This window comes from Choloepus didactylus, chromosome 12 (assembly GCF_015220235.1).
Source record: "Choloepus didactylus isolate mChoDid1 chromosome 12, mChoDid1.pri, whole genome shotgun sequence".
Taxonomy (NCBI): domain Eukaryota; kingdom Metazoa; phylum Chordata; class Mammalia; order Pilosa; family Megalonychidae; genus Choloepus; species Choloepus didactylus.
The window spans coordinates 42,506,624-42,529,332 of NC_051318.1; the positions used below are offsets into that span (position 1 = coordinate 42,506,624).

A 22,709-nucleotide genomic window follows, 5' to 3' on the forward strand; every position below is an offset into this window, starting at 1 on the left:
ACTTTAAAAGCATCTGGAAAGAAAATATAGATTATTTACAAAGGAATGACTGATAGTGGACTTCTCAACAGTAACCACGGAAGTCAGGAGACAGTGAAATATGAGCATCAAGGTACTTATAAAAAATAACTGTCGACACAGAATTACATATTGCACACAAACGTTTTCCAAGAATGAGGGCAAATGTATTTTCAAATAAAACCCTCACGAAAGGAAATTCTAAAGGATGTATATCAGACCAAGGAAAGTAATCCCTGACAGATTGTCTGATGCAAGAAGGAATGATAAATAATGTGGTAAACGTGTGGTTAAATTGATATGAGAAGTTTCAGTATAAAATATGGTAATAACCTAAAATCTTGTTGGATTTATTAAAACACAAAGTAGAATTAAATTATCCAACAGGAATAGTATACAATTTTGGAGGGAACTGTCAGAGTTAAGGTGTTCTAAGTTCCTTATGTTGTTCCAGAGAAGGGTTAAAATGTTGATTAAGCTCAGATATTAAGTTAGGATGCAAGTTAAAATTTCATGGGTGATTTGGGTATTCTTTTTTACTTTTATTTTTATTCTTATTTTTATTATTTTGTTTTGGAGTAATGAAAATGTTCAAAAATTGACTGTGGTGATGAATGCACAACTATATGATGATACTGTGAACAACTGATTGTATACTTTGGATGATTGTATGGTAAGTGACTATATAAAAATAACTTCATGAGTAACCATTAAATGAATAAAAAATAAATTATATAGCTTCCAAATACTAAAAGAAAAAAAAAAAAAGTGGAGTGAGAAAAAAATCCTCAGTCTATCCAAAAGACAGAAAAAATAAGACTGAAAAGATGAGACAAATAGAAAGCACAAAATGAGATGGAAGAAATAAACTTAACTATATCAGTATTTCCAAAACATTTAAATGGAATACAAATATTACAGAGTGCCAGCTTGGATTAAAAGAAAAAACAAAAATCCAGCTATGTGACATTTACAAGAGGCACATCTAAACATAATGATTCAGAAAGGGTGAAAGTGAAGAAGTGAAGCAAGGATAAAAGATATGCCAGGCAAATGTTAACCGAAAAAAAAAAAAAAGGAAAAAGAAATAAAAAATCTTGCGTAATGTTGTTAATATCAGAAAGAAATAGACTTTAAGATAAAAAGCCATTATCAGAAAGATTCCATTCACAAGGAAGATAAATTTATAACTATTCAAAATAACTAAAACAAAAATAGAACTATAAAAAGAAACAGATTAATCTACTTACACAGTGAAATGCCTCTCTCAGGAACTGACAGAGCAAGCAGATGGAAAAAAAACAGTAAAAATATAAAAGATTTGAAGACTGTTCCGAAAAGGGTCATCTTGTTCTAGCTTCTTCCCTCTGCTTTCCCATAAGCAGAGAACCTTCTGTGGGGAGCTAACGTTTGGGGTGAAGCATGATGCGAGGGAAAGAGAAAGAACTGGAAATAAATTGATAGGCATGTTTCCTTACATTCAACTTGGTGTTTCTGAATTAAAAAAAAAAAAAGTGGTAATGAATCACAGACGTTTTATATCAAATTATCATGCTTCAGCTACTCTTTGTAAATAACTGTAATAATTTCTGGGCTGTCTACTTACTGTCACTGGACACAAAGCATGTAGAGTAGTTGAAAAAGACATACATACACACCCACACAAACTGGACCTTCCTTGTCCATCTAAGATCCAAATTACCCAAAGTTTACTTCTTCAAAAAATATTCCGAAAGACTAATTTTACTTCTTACCATCCAAAACTAGGGGGAAAGGAAATGTCTTTTTATGAAAATGCTATAAAGAACTTTTTAGTTCTTTTGCCAAGAAAGCGTGACAAAACAGTGGATGAGGATTCTTTGCTGGGAGCTCTCACTATGTAAATCCTAATGAAATATTTCTTGTTTTTTGAAGACAGTTGGTAAAGAGGAGTTAATTTTCCTGAGTAACTGGAAACATTTTTGTGTGGACATGTCTCACACTAAAGATAGCCTCTGGGTTTTGGATTTAATGTTAGGAGACCAATTAAGGCAGTTTGCTGCCTCTGTGTTTTCCTCCCAGAGCTGTGCTAGCTGCTTCATGTTTACTCCTTTTCTCTAACACTTGAGGAGCTGCAAAGAGCTAGCAAAGGAAATGTTCAGTTTTCTCAAGTGCAGAGATGAGTGTTCGTCACGGAAATAATGGCAGAGTGCTTTCGGGCATTTTCTAAGGTCAAAATCCCTTAGGATAAAACTTGAAAAGTCATTGGTTTCCTGCCTTATTACACATAAATAATTTATGAATTTATATTGCCATGTATCTTCCAGCATGAATCAAAGCTATATGATTTTGCAAATAATTCCATGCAGAAGCTATGGTACACAGGTTCCTAAGACTTTATTGCAATCAATAAGTTTGTTGTTGCTGTCAGCTGGTGCAATTTCCCTGATTAACCTGTGAAAGTGTTCTCCTTCATGAATGCTGTTCAGAAATAAACAGATATTGTAATAGGAGACAAGGACATGTTCCAGACCATGAATTCTTGGTGATTCTAAATGAAGATGTATGAAAGAGCGAGCAGAAGAACAATTTGATTTGCTCCGACTAGACTGACCTAGAAAGAAGAGCAGAAAAATTGCTTTGACTAAGCAAACATGACATCAAGTCATCCAAGAGTAGCACTCACGATACGCAATATTGAAGCCTTGTTTAAAAATATGTATTGTCTGGATCCAAGGGACATTTAGATGCCGGTGAAGAAAAAGCCTTTGCTCATTTGGTTTTCCTGTTGCCATTTTTCTTCTATTCATTGGCAACAAGTTCTGTTTCCTCCTTTGAAAAGACTGGGTTGGTACTCCTTTGCTCTGGTTGAATTATGACTGAAGTCAAAGTTCGGATAGGCTGAATAGGCATCGGACGCTAAAAATCAACCTGACTTGGAAATAGATGCTGGTTTTCTAGGACATTGTAGACACGCCCTTTGTATCGAGGGCTTAGATGTCTACTAGGATTCTTAAAAAAACAAAAAACAAAACAAAACAAAAACACCAAAACCCATATCATTTTCTCAAAGGCCCGCAGACAAGTCAGTTCGTTTGCAGAGAAAGCTTTACCAGAGCATGGTCTGATTTAAATTATAAGTAGTTTTGTCCTGTCATTCCCCTATTTGTGTGTGCTCTTTGATTGTGTCTTAGACAACTATGTTTGGTTCAAGTTAGTGCACAATAAATATTTATTGAATGAATGACTGATTTCTTTTTTCTCCATCATGTAAGTTTGTCTTAGAGTTGAAGACAATAATGAAATAGATTTTTATCAATTTGAAATGATGCATTGCTTATATGTATTTGTGGTTGACAATAGTACTGCTCACTAATACATCCATTTCCTCTCTATGTAAGACTTATACTTCTCTGCTTCTTTGAAGGCAGGCTTGGTCATGGGACTTGCTTTGGCCATTGAAGTACGAACAATGTGACATGTCCCTTTCGAGTGGTGACTTTAACAGCCCCCTTTGCTGCAGTCTCTATTTCCCCTGCCACTGCAACTGGCAAAGCTCCGGGTAACAGCTGCTAGGAGACCCTGGGTCCGGGAGTGAGGGTGATGAGCAACTGACCCACAGTCAACCTACAATGGGCATTGGCACAAACAAGAAATAAACTTGTGCCATGGTAAGCCACTGAGATTTCAGGGGTTGTTTGTAGTTGCAGCATTATCTTGCCTAGCTCATCCCGCTTGATACAGTATTGGAAAAATTTCTAAAGATATTACACAAATCCAACTTCCAAAAATTATTTACAAACCAGCAATATAGTGGTGGTGATGCAGCTTCTGGTCTAGGTTAGTTCTTTCCTATCAACTTGACCACTTTTTGTTTTTAAAGCTTGGGTAGTCTTTTAGGTATAAGAAAACACCTGCGAAGTCAGAGCCTTTGATGATAAAGACCATGAATAAGTTTATGTAATACAATTATTGTGTATTGCAAATATCTTTCTATATTTAACATTTATGAAAGAAAGTCAATTTTTTGCTCAAACAGGTTTCTTTTCATCTGGTTTTCTCTACAATGTTTATGCTTGAAGTTTATTGATAGTAGTAAAGAACGTCCAAGTATGTTATGGGAATAACCAAATTCCCAATGCTTTAAAATGTATTCCATAGGACCCAGAGTTAGTCAAAAATTGACTGATTATACAGCAAAAACATCAAAACTGGTATTTATGAAATATCCCATTTCTTCAGCTCTATCTCTCCTAAGTGGGAACATCACATTTGGGAGTTGTGGTGCAAATATCTCAGATGGCTATGAGCAAAAATTACTGTGTATTTTCCATGACAAGGAAAATGTTCTTTAAACTCTTCAATAATTTAATAAAAGATCTATGTCAACTGAAGTCTCTCATGAGCGAATATTTTAAAAGATATGGTTTGAGCTATTTAGTGTGTCTTATCAATGCAGACTTTCATAATCAACTCACAAAAACATCAATTACATGGCTGAATAAAAGACAAATACTGTGAATGAGTGGGTACATGGGCTTTTTCATCTGATCAGTTCATAATGGACAACAAAGTTTCTGTTTAATTTGTTCAAGATTTGGGCAGCAAGTTCTGGCTTGAGAAGGGAGAATGAGCTATTGGACATGGCTTTTATCAAGGATATTATAGACAATTAATGTTTAAATTTGCATGTTTGCTCAATGATTATTCATTTGTTAATATACCTTCCAAATATATATATATATTTGGTATGTCTGTCCTAGATTGCAAAATCAAATTCCTATTTATTGTACACTGACATTGTATGAGGCTCTATATTAGGTTTTATTCCCTTGAAAAGACATAGCATATGTAACTGGTTTGATAAGCAATGCCTTTTGCAAATTGTAACCCTTGCTTTTTAGATGACACTAGCAATAATAACATGCTATGATGTAATTTTACTAAGTGCTATGCAAGAAAGAAGAATTCAGTAAATACATTTGTTCATTGATAACTTTAGAAAAATATATCAGTTTGTGTTTAGCTGAAGTTGAAGACAGCAAGAAATTTTAAAGTCTGAAGGAGAAAATAAACATATCGATATACCATAAAATAGATATAAAATCTGTACAGCCGTATTTTCCACCTGAAAGGGTAATTTCATTTTTACAACATATTCAGAGGTCACAAACGCTCTGGCTTAAATGTTTCCTAGGACAAAAGAGAATTTAACCCAGAGTTGAAATTGATTTTGGTTGGTAATTTTACCACATTATTTTAGACCATTTGCACCTAATATAAGCTGTGCAAAAGTTTTCCCTCTTTCAAGTGTGTGGCATGACTTTATTTCATTGTTGGAATCCACATGACTCTGTGAACATGTCTTAAAGCAGTGATGTGGACCCGGGGAGTTGTGGAGTCAGTGTGGCGATTACTCTTCCTTCTCCCCCTCGTATTCAACCATATGCAATTAAATACAACCTTGCAGGAACTGAAAGAATGGCCTATGCTTCTCCTATTTATACTATTCTTCCATACTCCTGAAAGAAAAGTTCCCTGAGGATGTAAAAATAGCCCACTCTCCACTGGGTGTGAGCTGAAAAATCCGTACAAGGAGCAGGCATTCCGTCCAGATTTCCGACAGTGCATACCATTGAATTAGATGTGTGCATCCTTCCAGCCCGTGGAATAAGCAGAATATCCCGGAGATAAGCCATCATTTTATATGTGTGTCTTATGTTATTCCCCACCTGGGCCTGATCAACCACAGCCCTCCTAAATGGAAAGGAGTCCGTGACAGGCGGCTCTCCCCGCTACCACATGCTGCTGAGGTTGCCTGGAGAAGTGCAGAAACTGAGACTGAATAAAAGTAGGGTGGTTTGGTTTTAATGTTTTTGCATTTTCGCCCTGCTTTGAAAGCTCGCTGCATTTTGCTGCTGTTATTACCAAGGGTTTGTTGAAAATGAAACTGGGGTGTCTCGAGGTGGGGGGGTGGTTGCAGCAACTAGATCAAGCAGGTTCAGGCAAGACTGGGAAGTTCACAAAGTAAAGTGGACTGAGCAGCAGCCATTTGTTTGCTGGGATGAATGGGGCATAATTTATTCAGCTGCAACAGAGGCGGAAAGCCAATCTGGCCTTGACCCATTTATCCTTAGACAGCTAATTAAAGTGGAGAATCTGGTTTACTGTTGTTGAGGTTTTACTTTTCCCTGTTCAGGCCAAGCAAAGATTGAGGTTGTGTGTGTTTGTGTGTCTGTGTTGGTGGAAGGTGGGAAATATATCGGTTCACCTAAAGACAGTGTGGCTGAGGCTGCAGATAATAAAGCCCTTTCTTAAACACAGCCTGACATCCTTTTGAAATGCAAAGTAGTGGATCTAGCCGGATGCAGAATCCTTTGAGGTGACAATAAAATGCCATGGCAATTTAAAATGAACAACAGACAGTTTCCCTAACCCTTACAACCAAGGCTTCCTAAATCACACCCAAATGGCCCCAAAGAGGCATGGAAGAACATTTTTATGACCAGTATTTTACTCTGAAACTGGTATTAACCACCAGGAAAGAAATGAATATTAGTTGCTTTGTCAATTTTGTTTCAGAGCAATTTTAAAAAAAAAAGTAGGTATCTTGATCATATTTTGCAAGTATTGAAATCTATATATAATAATAATAAAGACTATTGATAATTAATAGTATTAATAATAATCAATAATAATAATTAATAATCATTAATGGCATGCCAATGAATTTCAGAAGTGGCATTGTGTTTTTGGGAGAATCATATCCAAAAATAGACATTTGCTTTTTGGAGCCTAGATTAAGATGATAGGAGGCAAGCAGGGAAGTCCAGCAGACAAGGGGGAGATAATATCTCTGGAGCTACTGTAGCTATGGAGTAAACCAAACTAACAGAACCCAACAACTGATTTATTGCAACCATGATGCTTTCTCTTCCCATTTCCCATTTAGCCTCCAGAGACCCTAAGCTGCCTGTCTTCCCTGCCCCCTCCTCAAGGCCTTCCCTTCCAGAGCACTCCCTGCTCCAGTTTTACCTCTTAACAATCTTCCCTCATCCAAACTGCTCTGAGCTCACAGAGCTGGAATGATGAACGGGGATGCTAGTCAGGATCTGAACAAGGGACAATTTCCCTTTAAATAAAGAAATTATAAAGGTAAAATTTTAATCATAGCATTACCACTGCCAGGATTTGGTGCCAGGCAGACATTTAGCACCATGATGCCCTTGGTGTGCTGTGTGAATGAATATCTATGCATCAGGTGAGGATGTCCTTCTCTCCTGGGTCCCTGATGCTATGTAGCATCCAGTCACACAATTAGTCTCCTTTTACAGAGGATAATTTGAAATGCCTCTGTATGCTCATATCTTAAGGGGGAATCACCCATATGGAATGGCACTATGAAAACCAGATTAGATGACTATTGATTGTTTTTTAATATATAAAGTCAGGTAAGATTACCTGAGGGTTCTAGCCCTCGGCCCCAATACAGTGGAGTACGAAATATCCAATGCACTTCCCCTGCATGCTCTAAAGGAAACCAGTACATTCAAGAAAGAAAAAGGGCAAACAACCTATGCCACAGACTATTTCTTAACCCCATAAATTCTCTAGTCCTAGCTAATGGAAAAATTAGCTCCGTATGCATGAGAGTTGATGCTGTTTGTTCTTATTATCAGTGAGGTAATTATTTGCTCAGCACAAGAAAAAAGACAATATATTCCATCAGAGAAGAGCTAGGTTTTCAGGCAGACTGCACATAGTCTGAACATTGGGATAGAATTTAAATCAGCCACCAAATGCGCTAGACTTACACAAAGATTAGATTGAAACCTTGCCATTGTGAAAGAATACCAGAGTGGTTGTTAACCATAAATACCAAGCAGAGCGGAAATTACTACACAAGTAGGCCATGCGCAGTGTTCAGTTTGCTCTCTGGAAAATTTGGAAAGGGACAGAGGAGGTGGAATTTCTCAGAAATTCTCCAGAATGACAGTACAAAGACAAATGGGGATGCGAGGAAGAAAAAGAAGACCAAAGCTTACACTATGCTGCATTGTCCTCCACACAGTCCTCTGGGAAGCAAGAGGAAAACAAATTTTAAAGAAAAAAGAAAAAGAGATTATTCTATACATAATAGCACAGACCAGGTATCATGTTCAGCTTTGTAGGTTGGAATTCCACCCACCCCCACCCCCAATTCCATCAGAATGACCAACAGACTATTTGAGAAATCTGCACACGTAGTACAATGTTGAATACTTACTGGAGATTTATTGGCCTAAATTATCACCAACTTGATGAATTAGCTTTCCAAGTCTGGTTTTTAAAAGAATTCTACTTTTATACAATATATTCCTGTACGATATACAATTTAAAGTACATTTTTCCTTGAATGAATCAGGGGAGTAAAATAATAGACACTCCCTGCCCAACTGTATTCAGGAGCTATATGGCCTGTTGTGCTCAAATTTCCTAAGCTGTACAATTAGTTTCCTTTTACAGAGGATAATTTGAAATGCCTCTGTATGCTCAGATCTTAAAACTCGAGCTATTTTGTGCTGATTTATTTTTATACTCTGTACTTCTAGTGAATTGGGACCTTCTAAAAGAATCATAGTTTTATATCAAATTATTTAAGAGAATTAATAGAGTATAAATTTAAGAAAAGAGGAAGAGAACCAATTTTGTCCTCAATGTAAATAATCACCTCTGGCCTGTTAAACTGAAAATCATTAGCAGCCTGCTCTAGGGTGAGAGCTGTTAAACAGGAAAGAGTCACAGGACAGTAGAACCAGTCCCTAAACCGAATTAATTGATGGCAGTTGTATGTCCAATAAATCATGACAGTTGGCAGAAAGCACTGTGGCATTTTCTGATGAGCTGGCTCTCCATCAGCAGCTAGATTTATACAAATATTTTAATTAATTAGTGGATAACAAAAACGGCTGTAGGTAAGTGTGTCTGAAAGCTACTGACTATGTAAACTGCCTTTTATGCCTACATAGCTTTAAAAGGAACAGATGTGGATGTTTCCTAGGGATACTGAAGAATTTACAAGTTCTTTATAAATGCACTAAGGGGTTAAATGATGAGGTTGCGGTATTCTTTAGAGAGTGTTTTTGTTTGTTTTATTTTGTTTAGTTTTTAATTCTCATATAAATTTTGCAGCAGTTTACTCAGTTTGGGATTAGGAGCTTTATTTCTAAAACAAACTCATAACTACCAGTTCACATTAAAAATTTGCTTTACAATAACTGTTGTAAGAACATTTACCAACAGATCTCAAAGTTAATAGCATGGGAACAAATTTAAATGGTATAAAGATACAGCTCTCCAGGAGCTAGAGAGTCTAGTTATCTTCACTTTGGCAAAAGGGGACATGGTGATCAGAATATTTTTTTTGATATTGTCCTTTGAAGCGTTTTCTTTGCTGAAACACTTGAGAAATTAACGGAAATCTTTCCAATTATCTTCCTTTTCCAGGACACATGCTTCTTATAAATATTCAGGAAACATCTTTTCAGGGGAAAATTAAAACTGGAGTAGGGAACATGAGCCTTGTTTATAAACAGTCAAAATAGGCTGTAATGTATGGAAGACTCATCTGGAGAGTTCACCAAAGTGTGGGTCTCGAAGATGATTGTGTGTGACCGTAGCCCAGGACGGCTTGGCCAGAGAAAACCACCCCAGCTTTTCACTGCAGAATTACACTGAACCCTCAAATGGAAGAAGGCCTTGGGGGAGCCAATGGCTGCAAAGGAAGACTGATACTAGCTTCCGGCCTGGCTTGTGTTTTCAAGGGAAACCTTGGAATAGCTCCTTTTGATGTGGAAAAGGCCTCTTGCTCTTAGGAGCTGAGCAAAGTAGCTCCAGGTAGGTTTATGACTGGCTGTGAATTACAAATTGCTAATTCTTACAGCCTGTGGAGGAATCAAAATATAATTCAATAAAAAAATTAATAATACCTCAACTCTCACTTACAGAGCCTTTAAGCTACACCTATGTGGAAATAAAATACTACATGTTGTCAGAGAATGTTTTAGAATAAAATTGGCTTATTGATTTAAATTTCTGTGCACTGAGTCTGGTCCTTGGTTTTTTATTCATGATCTTATGATTAATCATTACCAATTATTTTCAGGTAAAATAAAATATTTGTTGCGTGCATAAAATAGAAGATCCCATTCAGTTTGCTATTTTCCAATACTCTTCAAGATCCTTATATTTTGGGCATTTTGAAGATTACTAATGAAGTTCCTTTATAAAGGGTTCTAATTTTTCATCTATATGAGATTTTAAACATATGACATTCTCAAAGCTTTGATACTTTATTTAGGTTGTGCTACACTGCACAAATATTGCTGTCTTCAGAAAAATATTTTTCTTGCTCTATTTCTCTTGTTTGAATTGGTACATTTATTTCTCCTGTGGAGGAGAGAAAATTGTGTTACTCCATTTCAAAGGGAAAACAAATTAATTAGTTGTCATAGGTAATGTTATGTTGTTTACATTCCATGCAAATTTAACTAAGTGCGTAATGTAACTCCAGACTTAAATTTGATTTTATGAACTAACTAAAATGTGGGGCAAAAGGGTTAACCCATACTCACCATTTATGCTGCTAGTTACAAATATCTTGATTTGATATGCAAACCAGTTTGTAAAGTAAAAACCCAAACAATGGAGTCTAATCCAAGCATATTTTCTTTAAAATAACTGGTTAATAAGTAGTTGTTTGGTTGTTTAACAGGAAAAAAATGTGGCTGAAATTGTGACCAGAGAATAGAAATAACAAGGTAAATAGAAGTTTCAAGAGATTACTCAGATGATTCTTTTTCCAAAGCCTAGACTGAAGAAAAGAGGCAGTTTTATTTGCTAATAATTGATATGGCACTTATAATATAATTTAGCAGTTATCTGCTCAGCTTACCCCTTCACTTTGGCACTTCAAAGATAGGTCTTTATATTGCAAGTACATTTGATTTTTATAGAGAGAAATGCTGAGAAGTACTTTGAGGCCATACGCAACCAGTTTAATCTTATGTGGTTCTACACTGTACTAAAATTATAAAGTAATTTATAACAGTGCCTAATAAAAAGAATGTTCATAACCAGCAACCCTCGAGATCTGAGTTTAAATAACACAATCAGATGTTGTTTGAGTGCTTTGTGACCTTAAGGCTTTTCTCTGTTAATTGTACATCAAGATAATCGGTAAAGCAACATTAACAGCACTAACAATTACAGATATATAAATTGTTTATAGTACTATAAATTGAAGAAATTGAATTGCAAATAACCAGGCAGTATTTCTTCAATATGATGAGCTTTTAATTATTTATTGCAAATTTTGATTTTTAAAACACACTAAAAAAGTTGCATTCACTACATTTATGGCTGTATTCTCCGAGTAAATTGCCCTGATGATAGAGACCATTCAGTCCCCTGACCCACATTTAAATGACTCAAAGTGTGACTATTTCTAAAGTTTCTGATTTTTAAAGACACCAAAGGAAAAATGGTAGTAATATTGATTTGGGTGCTTTCGAACAGAAATGTTTACATATAAAGAGAAGTCATAATAAAGTTTCACCATATCGTAATTGAATAAACCACCCTTTTAAGGAAAGAACTGAAATAGATGAATAAGAAATGTGCTATTATAATTATATCTTTGGAAGAACTGGTAACTTAATCTTCAAAATAGTATTTCAGAAGACATATGGAGTTGAAAATTTGGCCACTGCATGAGTGGATTAATAGTAATAAGATTTCTTAAATAATCTAATTCATGACCTAAAAGAAAGAGCCCATTACTTTTCAAAATTCTAATTAAAAGTGGGAGCAGATATAAGAGTGAGATGACTGTTACAGCCAACTCTTTCAGAATCCCATCATATGTTTTCAAGAATGATCTTGGTAAAAGGTCATGCCCACAATGACCATCAATTTGAGAGCACTCACCAGCCGGTCCAGGCTCGTGCCAGCGGCTGTTGTTGGTCTTTCCTCAGGATTGTAGGGCCTGAAACGAGTATTAAAGTTTTCAGGAGCTGAGCGGGCAGATCTGAGGGCTGGAGCAGGTTTGGGCTGGCCACATCCCTGAAAGACCTGGAAGAATATTAAGAAGTTAAGAAACTACCCAGTGAGTTTCCAGAAGAGTGCATGCAATGGTTTTCACATTTTCCATGGAACTCTTACCTCAAATAAACTCTTATCTTGAAATTAAACAAATTTAAACAAATACAACCACTAAAATAACAGAATGAAATTACCCAAAAAGATAACTGGTGATTGCCTGTGCCCTGACTCTTAGTTTCACAATATATTAAAAATAGGGGTTGTAATAGTTACTTCCTGGGAGGATTTCAGGATTAAGTGAATTGTGTACCAGACTCTTCCATGTACTTGACTTTGGCGCGCAATAAGCATCCGTTGGGGATTCTTGTTATCATGACAAATGTATTTCATGTGTGGCATGTAAGGCCAAATCACTCGAGTGACTCCCCTTTGAATTATGAAAACTTCCACCTGAAGAGTTCTTTGAAAACACTCTCTTGAGCAATGGTGTGGAAATAGGACAGGCAAAATGTGGATGAAATCCATATAATGACAGTTTCCTCTAATTTTGTTGTTGACAGCTGTTCATGTCACTATTAGGATTGCTGTGGGAAATCAAACGCTTTATTGTAATGATCTTAGGGACTGAGCTGCCAATTCTCTTCCACAGTGGTTTCACTCAGCGTGGTGAGAGGACACTTCCTTTGCCGTTTCTAGAAGCTTCATACTCTGTGCTGGGTATCAAGAGATAATACTTTTATAGAATTATAAGAAATACAGTGACATTTTCATGAAGTTTTGATGAAGTTTTAAAGTTTCTTCCATTTCTCCAAAGAAGATTCTACTCCTAGACCTTTTTTTTTTCAGTAAACTTTTCAGGACTACTTTTGTAAGCTATTTAACTTGCATGTGTATATTTAGAAAGCATTCCTTTTGGTTTTGTTATTTGATTTCTTTGTTGTTTAACTCTAAAATAAGCATAGTCCATCATGCACATTATGTAGTGATGTACTCTGCATGCTCTTGAGTACCATTCCCAATGACAAATTCCATCTTGTGACATAATTCATTTTGTTTGATCAGCTAATTTCTCTTTTGTTGTATTCAAAAGTTCTCCTTCAAGTCAGCATTTTGCAGAGCATGAGCACTTTGTCTTGGCGTTCCTCGAGACTGATCTTAACACATTATTGATTCTACTTCTGTCACACAATTTCTGAACTTGATGGTGTAAACCAGTGTGATAAAGACGTGGGTCCTTTTCTCCCTTGAGTCCAAATCACTTCCCAGTGGCAAGGTCATTGCTGATGGAGGGCATTAGCGTTTCCAAAGCTGCAGGGATCTGTTGAGAGTGCTGTTTAGGATTGCTAGGAAAATGACAGCTGACTTTAAAAAAGTATAAAGCCTAAGGGGAAACAATACTAAGGGTGTTGCCGAGATTTTATGAGACCTGGGCACTGAAAGAGTTAACAGCCTCCTTAATTTGTCCTTTGCGAAAATTCTGGCTCCCCGGGGTTACAGTTAAGTCACAGGATTGTGAAATGCCCTGAAAGAATATTAGTGCCCCAGGGGATATATTTCATCATGAAAGAAAATTTTACCATTTGTTCGATTTCTCTCTCTCTCTCTCTTTTTTTTTTTTTTTTGGTGTGTATTAATGAAACGTAGGTAAGTTAATATAGTGTAGTAGCTCTCTGTTACTTATATCAAGTTTGGATTTTTAAAATAGCTTCCGTGCAGGAATAATCCAAATCCCAGAAAATACTGACTTCTAGTTACTTTGGAAACACCACCTAACCCCCAAATCAGGTGGTGACCTACATACAAATCTGTCACAATAACCTCATATCTTCAAGGCCCCTAAACACAGATTCCATTATATCCTTAGAAAAAGGGAATGTCATAAAGAGAGACCCTTTATTGTGGATGTTCCCAGCTTAGGAATCCAAGAGCTATTATTTAGAATTTTACAAAACTTAATGGGAACATTACAAAGGGGGACTAGGGCATCAGCTCACCCTGTTTTTGCTTAGGAATGATTAAAAATCCTGTATTATTCTGATACATATACAGAATATGTATATGTATACACATATTCTTAACATATATAGCAGTCATATAATTTAGATGACTTACAAAGTGAAAATTAATAATATATTTATTAATGCCTGTTAGCAAGACAAAATATTTTTTAAATGGTGTTCATGGAGTTGAATGACAGAAGGAATTCCTGTGTTGAAAATTTGTATGGTCTCAGATGCGAATTTTCTGAGTTTGCTATGGCAACAATATAATTAGACAAAGTTTTATGGTTCGTGAGATCCAGGGCTACATATACTACAAAAGACCAATGAGGTGTTTTCTACTCTGGTAGCCTAACTATCCCAATATTTTATATTTTGAATAAAGGAGGAAACTGATCAGAAGTATTTTAGGGGAAAGTGTAATAAGTTAAGTAAGAGTATATCAAGATTCTCCCCCATTCTTGGACAAGAATTTCCTGTGAGTTAACCTCCCAGAGTTTCAGTTTTCACATCTATAGAAGACTTGGCTTAAAAGATCTCTAAGTCCATTTTGGTTCTACCTTAGTGGTTAAGAGTATGGGCTTTGGAATTGCTGATGGTTTGAGATGTGGAGAGTGAGCCCAAGAGAGGAGTGGAGAATGATGTAAGCAATTGGCTAGAGGGCAGAACCATTAACAGGAAGAGGGAGCAAGGAGATGGAGCAGGCTTATTGAGTTCTGTGGGACTGTGGCAGTGGGAAGTTCGTAAAGCCTTTACAGTCACGTGGAGATGTTAAGTAGACAGCTTGAGATAATGAATCTATGAGTGATCAGGCTTGCGGATACAGATATTTAAAACCCTGAAACTGGTTGAGTTTACCAAAAGAGGGTGTGGGCAGACAGGGCGGAGGACAGCCCAGTGTCAGGTCAACATTCAGAAGTCTCCACTCTGATGCTTTATTTTCTCCTCTGTCACTTGGGAACAGGAATGTACTTACCAGAAAGACATGCTATAATGATAAAATGTGATACTGAACTAGGAACACAGAGTTTGGAAGAGTTAAGTGCTTCATAATAATTAGCAAATTTAATTATTCCAGATCTGTTCTTTCTAGAAGTTTTGCTTCTAGAGGAAATTTGAAGGAATAGAATGTCTTGGCTAGTGTTTCTTAAATGTTTTCCATAAAATATCGTTTCCCAGGGCTAACAGCTGCTACATAAGCAATAAATTTCATAGGTCAAAGTTAAATTAGGTATTTTTGCCTGGCCTTCATCATGTTAACACGTGTTCTGACTTTTCAAAAGGCAGGATGTCATTTATAGTGTTTCCCGAGTTTTTTTTGGCCACGTTTCCCCCAGGAGTTTCTTACAAGTGGTGTTCCAGGGAGTACCCTTTGGGATATACTGGTCTAGGCAACTGGGAGAATGTAGTTTTAACCTGGCAAGAGGAAAACAGATTCAGGTGAATCTGCTTTTACTTAGAGGTATTTGTGAGAAGAGGGACTATTTTTAAGATGAAAGGTCTTCTCTGTAACAGAACAGAAGGTTCTAGAGGTCAAAGCTGCAGGCTAAGTCACCTTATTATGGAACAAATCATTAGTGCTCTCTCTTTAAGAAACAGAATCAGTATTACTGCCTGCCTGTCTCCCTCCAAGGGATGTTGACAGGAATAATCAGATCATTCGGAAAAGTATTTGGAGCCCCAGTGAAGACAGATGCTAAAGACGTACAAAGGAATTATCCTTCCCACCTAGCTTGTTCACAAAGCCTGTGGATTTCAGGAAGAGAGCGGCTCATGAATCCTCTCTCATAAGAGGATTACTAAGATAATGTCTCAGAAGTATGTTGACATTCTGAGATTAAAGAAGCTGACATTAAGATAGAAAGCACTGGAAGAAGGGATATTTTATAGTTTCAGAGGGAGGAGGAGGAGAAGGAGGTGCGGGGGTAACAGGTCTGGGTACTGTGTCTTAGGTTTCTAAATACAAGCATTCTTCCTTTAAGAACTGTACAGCATCTTAACATAGGTCCCCTAAAATAAACAAAGTACCCTACTTTTTTTCTGAGTCACACAGAGCTTTTCCGAACCTGTATCTCTTTGTTTTCTTTAATTTCTGTGTTGTCTTTTTCAGCTTGATTATACATTCACAAAAGTCATCACTGGTAACTTTAGAAATAATAGCTGCAAATAAAGTGTGTCTTGACTCCTGTGGGCTTTTTTTAAAAATTCTATTTTCTTATTGTCTACCCAGTAGGTTCTTACTATGATGGGAGAGATATTGCTATTCCCAAATATAATTTGAAATTTTCACATTAAACACAAAAGGTGACAGTTGATATTTCTAGATTTAATCAGTCTCAATGTTTTAAGAGTAATCAAGTAATGATTTATTTACTTATTAGACTCTAATTTATATTAAAGGGTTAATGAATGAATTATGTGTCAGAAGATCACTTGGGGAATTCAAATCTATTCCATTTGTTCCTAAGGAAACAAATTGTCATATTTACATCAGTTCCATATTTTTCATCCAGGTATAGCCATTATTTTCATGAGAGTCAGCTGTGGCATAATAGAAAGGGCATGAACAAGGGTCTGAAAACTTGGAGTATTAGCTTTGTTTTTCTCCATAAACTTGTGTGACCAATTCTCAAGGCTACTGTGAAGATGACATAACATAATGCGTAGAAAAGATTCTGGAAAAAATGAGGTATAATGGTGTAATGGTGTAATATTTTAACTGAGGTAGTCTCTAATTAAATAGGACAATAACAGGTAATAAATCAAATCTATGGATTATGCAGAGTTATGCATGAATAGAAGCTTCCTGACCGATAGGAATATATATATATATATATATATATATATATATATATATATATATATATAGTATCCCAGATTCTCCAAGAGTTTGTAGCACACAGTTTGTGTTAAGAAAATTATCTGGAATGAAAGAATATGAACAATGAAAATTTTGTTTATAATTTCCCCCTTTTGCAATCATTTATTTAAGGCAATTAGCCTTTGGATTTCTGTAATGGGAAAGAAAAGATAGTAAAGGAGATAGAACTAATACATATTGAGTGTCTAGAACGGGCCAGATACTCACTGTGCTACATGTTGTGTATACTTGATCTAGACTAGCAGCTCATCAAATGCAAGGTTTAACACTTTTTTCCTCTGACTTAAGAAAAGACACTGACTCATGCATCCATATAAAACATATTCTATATTTTCTTACTCCATTTACTGTGCTAAATTAAAGGAAAACCAAATCAATAACTTTGTTTAAACCGGATAACTAGGAAGCAAAAAGAACACTGTGTCTTGATCACTTGTTACTAGAGATTCACTTGTGCTACATAGCCAGTTAAGGGAAGAGGGACATTGCTCCCCAAATAGTTGGGACTGGCTCTCTGGTTGGCCTGTAGGTGAGTTGGGAGACATGGGTTCTGGAGATATCTGGATCCAAGAAACAACGTCTGTTTCTTGGGCCAAAGTGACAGACTGTTTGGGCTGTTAACACAGCCTCCCTTCCTTAAATCCTCACTCCATCGAAATGACAAACACCAGCAACTGTACATGACAGCAGATACAAGAGTCCTCTGGCTTCAGCGCAAAGCTGGTGGCCCTTTCTCAAAATGGAATCGTGACTGGAATGTGTGGGCAGGAGGATGCCCATTTATCATTGGTCAATAGATATGAGTACATTAAAATATTTTAAAAACAACTCATTAAAAGAAGTACCGAGAAGAGCTACATTATTAGCATTCTATAAAATTAAACTGGCACTCTAGGTCCTATTTCACACATTTTTCTGGTTCTTAACAGAATTCTGCTAATATCCTAAGAAGTGTTTTCCCGAACGTAAATTTAAAACATTTTAACAATGACTTCTTTTTTAGATATAAAACCATTATACTCATTACATAAACATTTTAAATATCTAAGTTTATTTTTAAAAATTTCATTAGTTTGGTAATTTTCTTTATGGTTTGCCATTGAAGAAAATGATTTTTCATCCTTAATGTCATAATTTAATCTCTCTTTTCCTTCCTCTGCTTTTCTCTCCCCTTTCCTTTCTCTCTCCTTTCCTCTCTCATTCTGTTCTCCCCTTATTCTTTTGTTCCGTGATTCATGCTTTTCTTTCCTTAGAGATTGATTACAATGACCCTTGGCCACGCTCTCTGGCAAACTCTAGTCCCTGGATGGGTTCAGGATTCTGTTGAGAGAATTCTGGGTTACACTGAATCAAGTCAAGTCATTAGTTTTCATTTTGGCCGATTTTCATTGGCTTCAATTCCAGAAATCCAGCTACTGAGTCAGTTTTAAAAACTCATGATACTTCTGCTTCTTGGTTCAAGAATATCTGTCAAATGTACTGCATATGTCTTAAAATCTTTTCTTCAATAAAAGCACATTCTTTCTTTTCTTTCCACTTGGTTGAGAAGATGATTATTGCATAAAAGTTTTGCATTCCTTAAGCAATAGAGCACCTTGATATTTCCTCCTAAGTGATGAGTAGGGAGAAGTTACAAGGAACTAGACAAGGCATTCTTTTGGATGCAGATAGAAAAGAAATCCTAATCCTCTCAGCCTGGCTACATGATTATTTCATATTCTCTTTTTTTAATAGGTTTTAAAGCAGTTCTTAAGATCGCTTTGCAGAAGTGTAAATTTCATCAGCCTTGCTTGTTGAGTGTGACTATGGCCAGAATAGATGCTGGGAATATGCCAATGGATGTGACCCTGCTCTCACGAGGGTACCAACAAGAAATCAGGCAATTACACTAGAATGTGATAAGCACTATGGGAGTACCCATGAGTGGCCACTAACTCAGACTGGAGAGTCAGAGAAAGCTTCTTAGAATAGTAGTGGAGTGTTAGAGTCGGCTTTTATTGTCTCATAAGACAGACTGTTACCTTTTCAGGAATTTTGCAAGCCAGTTGTTAAACACAGCCATTATTAAAAATTAAATTGCATGAACTTACAATTATATAAATGACATTTAAAACCAAGGTACTATATACTCAAAACTCATCATTTTCTAATAATGTTAGTAAGTTTTACTTTTGTCTATGCTCTTGAAGTTATTTATATCACTTATACCTATAAGGAGGAAATGTTATATAATGGTGTGTAACTCTGTGCTCAGTGACATCATGTAAGTAGCTTAAAATTAGCCATGGTGGGAGTATTTACACTACAGAAATTGGTAAACACTACAAAGAGTTAGTAAAAAGAATAACAATGAATATACCACCGAATTTTGCCTGTATATACATGCAATGGAATAGTTAGTATTCAGTTGTTAAAAAGGAATGTAAGGATGAACCTTGAAGACATCACGATGAGTGAAATAAGTCAGATACAAAGGCACAGAGACTGTGGGATTTCACTTATTTGAAATAACCACAATAAACAAGTTCATAGAGACAGAAAGTAGAGTACAGCTTATCAGTTGTTGGGGGAGAGGAGAATGGGACTAAATGCAAAATAGATATAGGGTTCGGTTTGGGGTGATGGGAAAGTTCTGGTAATGGATGGTGGTGAGGTAGCACAACATTGTGAATGTGATTAATCCCAGTGAATTATATGCTTGGGAGTAGTTGAGATGGGAATTTTATGTTGTACATGTGTTTACATAGTTTAAAAAAAAAAAAAGAGAGGGTAAAGAGACCATGACAGTTAAATGCAATACATGATCTTGGACTGGATCTCAAAATGCAGGAGAAAAAGGCCAAAAAGGGCATTATTGGGACACAGGAAAAAATTGGACTATAGACTATAAACTTTATATCAATGTTAAATTTCTTGAGTTTGATTACTATACTTAAGGTGATTGTGTAAGTAAATAGTCTTGATCTTGATCTTAGGAAATACGCGTGGAAGTATTAAGTGTTCAAGGATTGTGATGTATACAACCTCATCTCAAAAGTGTAGAAAATAGAAAGATAGACAGATGAATGAATGGATGGACTGAAACACAGAAAGACAGATAGATAGCTGGATAGACAGAATGATAAGGCAAATGTGGCAAAATATTAAAAGTTGGTGGATCTGGGTATCTGGATAGGGATGTGTTAGAGGTCTCAGTATGGGGATTGTATTATTTTGCAACTGTCCTGTAAATTAAAAATTATTCAAAACAAAAAGTTTAAAAAATTAAAGAAGGGAAAGTGTCGATGGTGGGCCTGGAGAGGTAGGCTGGGGATCAGGTCAAGCAGAACCAAGTCTGGGCTTTATTCTAATGGCGACATGGAACCAGGGAAAGATATTAGGCAGGTGAATAATGCAAACATGTCTGCATTTCCTCAAGTTCCCTCTGACTGCAGTGTGGAGGATGGATTGGATTGTGGCAAAACAGGAGGCAGGGAAATAATCAGGAGCCTGCAATCCATGCCTGAGATGGAGGAGTCCTGAATTAGGGTAGAGGCTGTGTATGGATTAATAAGACATTTAGAATGACTGTTTAACAGGGTTTCGTTATGTATTGACTGTGAGGGAGGAAGGGGAGGGGAAAGGCCAGGGGTCAGCCCAGTTTCTGGTGAGGACAAAAGAGCTGGTAGAGGAGCCACTATCTCTAGTATAGAGAATGCTATGGGTAGGAAGTGTGTGCAGGAGGATAATAAGCTCAGTTTTGGCCAGGTGGAGGTGGAGGCATGCAGGGGACAGTTGGATAAACAGATACGACCAGATTAATCTTGGACTCAAGAGAGATTCAGGATGAAGAAAACTCCTCCCCTCTGTAACCCTGGGATATTGAGGATGTGAAATCAAAGAGAAGTGAAAAATGTGTGAGAAGGAAAAGACCTACCAAAGCCATCTATAATTCAGAAATTACTGGCAAAACAGGATGCTTATAAACTTAGAGAGGTAGCTCCCTCATATGTTTAAATATAAATATAAGCTGGTTGGGAAAATGACTCTATCAGAATCAAATCAGATCAGGTATCCCCAAGTAGAAGAGAAGTGCTAAGAGCTGGGCATATTTGTGAGACTGGGCAGAGGGCACCAAAATTCTTCTAACACAATAATCTGCTGCCCATGGAGAACATGGTTCTAGGGAAGGGGTTCTCTTCTTTATGTCAGGAGGAGGTTGGAAGGAGATTTTCTTTCAGAAGAGTAAGAAAGTAACTTCGACAGTTCCTAAGAACACACCAAGTGTTAAACACTGAGTTGAGTTTCAACAAACTATTCTTAAGTAGACTACATTAAATGTAATCTTCTCATCCTTTGCCCCGAAGTTAAACAGAAAGAAAATCTTAAGATAAATCTCCAAAGGTTAGAGATAATCAGGAGTTTCCCTTTATCATCAAAAGGAGAAAAAAATTATCTCTTTACATGGAAGGAAAGTTCAAACTAGTGTACTTTCATAAGCATTATTCTCAAACCTTCATTTTACTTTATAATAAATACATATTTTTTAGTTTATTTAAAAAAAGTTGTCTTTTTTCCTCCCTGTATTTAACTTCTGAAAATCTGGCCTTGTTATCCAGTAATGTTACAAACAGTAATGGAACAGATGCTTTTTTTTTTTTTTGCACAGAAACGAAGAAATCAAAGAATAAAAGTTCTTTTAGGGTCACTGTTTCTTGGTGGAATGTGATAAGTGAGAGGAGATGGACAGGACATGAACTTTGAAATCTGAATAAACCAGCAAAAATATTCAGAATCTAGAAATCACTGAGAACTTGCCCTTTTCTTAAAAACAAAACTAAAGAGATATAGAGTTGAAAAACTTATAAATCGTACAGTCATTTATTCTTCCTTCAGAGATGAGGCAGAAGGGACAACACCACATGCCAATGAGCAGGCCAGTTATTCCTTCAGTGTGAGAATAATGTGACATAGGGCAGAAGCCACTGACACTTCTCTAAAACACTCTGCTTTGCTGGTGTTGGGGCAGCCAATGGGTACGGACCAGGTTGGGTTGCTAGCAGAGTCTCCAGCGACCCCGCTCTTCCCTTTAGCCTGCTTTCTTCTGAAAGCCTTGATTTCTGGACATTGATTCAGTGTCATGCCATGCCACATGAAAGGCCTTGCAGAGACATGTGCTGGCTGCTAGGTGATTCTCCGCTACCCAAAATAACACATACATGAATGGGTTGCAATGCAGGTGTGTGGATATCTAACCTGTTCTTCTGACTTTAGATGCTGTGATGGTTTGAAGCTGTATGTACCCCAGAAAAGTATGTTCTTAAAGTTAAGCCATTCCTGTGGGTGTTAACCCATTTAAGTAGGATCTTTTGGTGAGTTGGATCTTAAGATGTGACCCCCCTCATTCAAGATGGGTCTTAATCTCACTGGAATCTTTCAAGAGAATGAAATACAGATAAAGAGACAGAAAGCCATGGAAGCAAGAAGCTGACAGCAACGAAACCCAGAAGAGAAGGGAGAGACCAACAGACGCCACCATGTGCCTGACCACGTGACAGAGGAGTCCAGGATCACCGGCAGCTGGTCTTTGGGGAGAAAGCATCGCCTGATGGTGCCTTGACTTGGACATTTTTCTCAGCCTCAAAACTGTAAGTATGTAAGCTAATATATTCCCACAGTTAAAAGCCAACCCATTTCATGGTATTTGCTTTCAGCAGCCTAGCAAACTCGAAGACTTGATAAAGACAAGCCCAAAGACTCTCTTGGATGAG

The 22,709-nt window shown here is 36.7% G+C and overlaps 1 protein-coding gene across 2 annotated transcripts in view; it reads right to left on the reverse strand.

Moving 5' to 3' along the window:
• The window catches only part of GPC6 (glypican 6), a 1,192,747-nt gene that overhangs the window by 80,010 nt on the left and 1,090,028 nt on the right, over positions 1 to 22,709 (reverse strand). For both annotated transcript variants that reach the window (XM_037799716.1, XM_037799718.1), the window contains exon 6: positions 11,965 to 12,108. In XM_037799716.1, the coding sequence (XP_037655644.1) occupies positions 11,965 to 12,108 (144 nt within the window). The remainder of the gene's footprint in view (positions 1 to 11,964; positions 12,109 to 22,709) is intronic.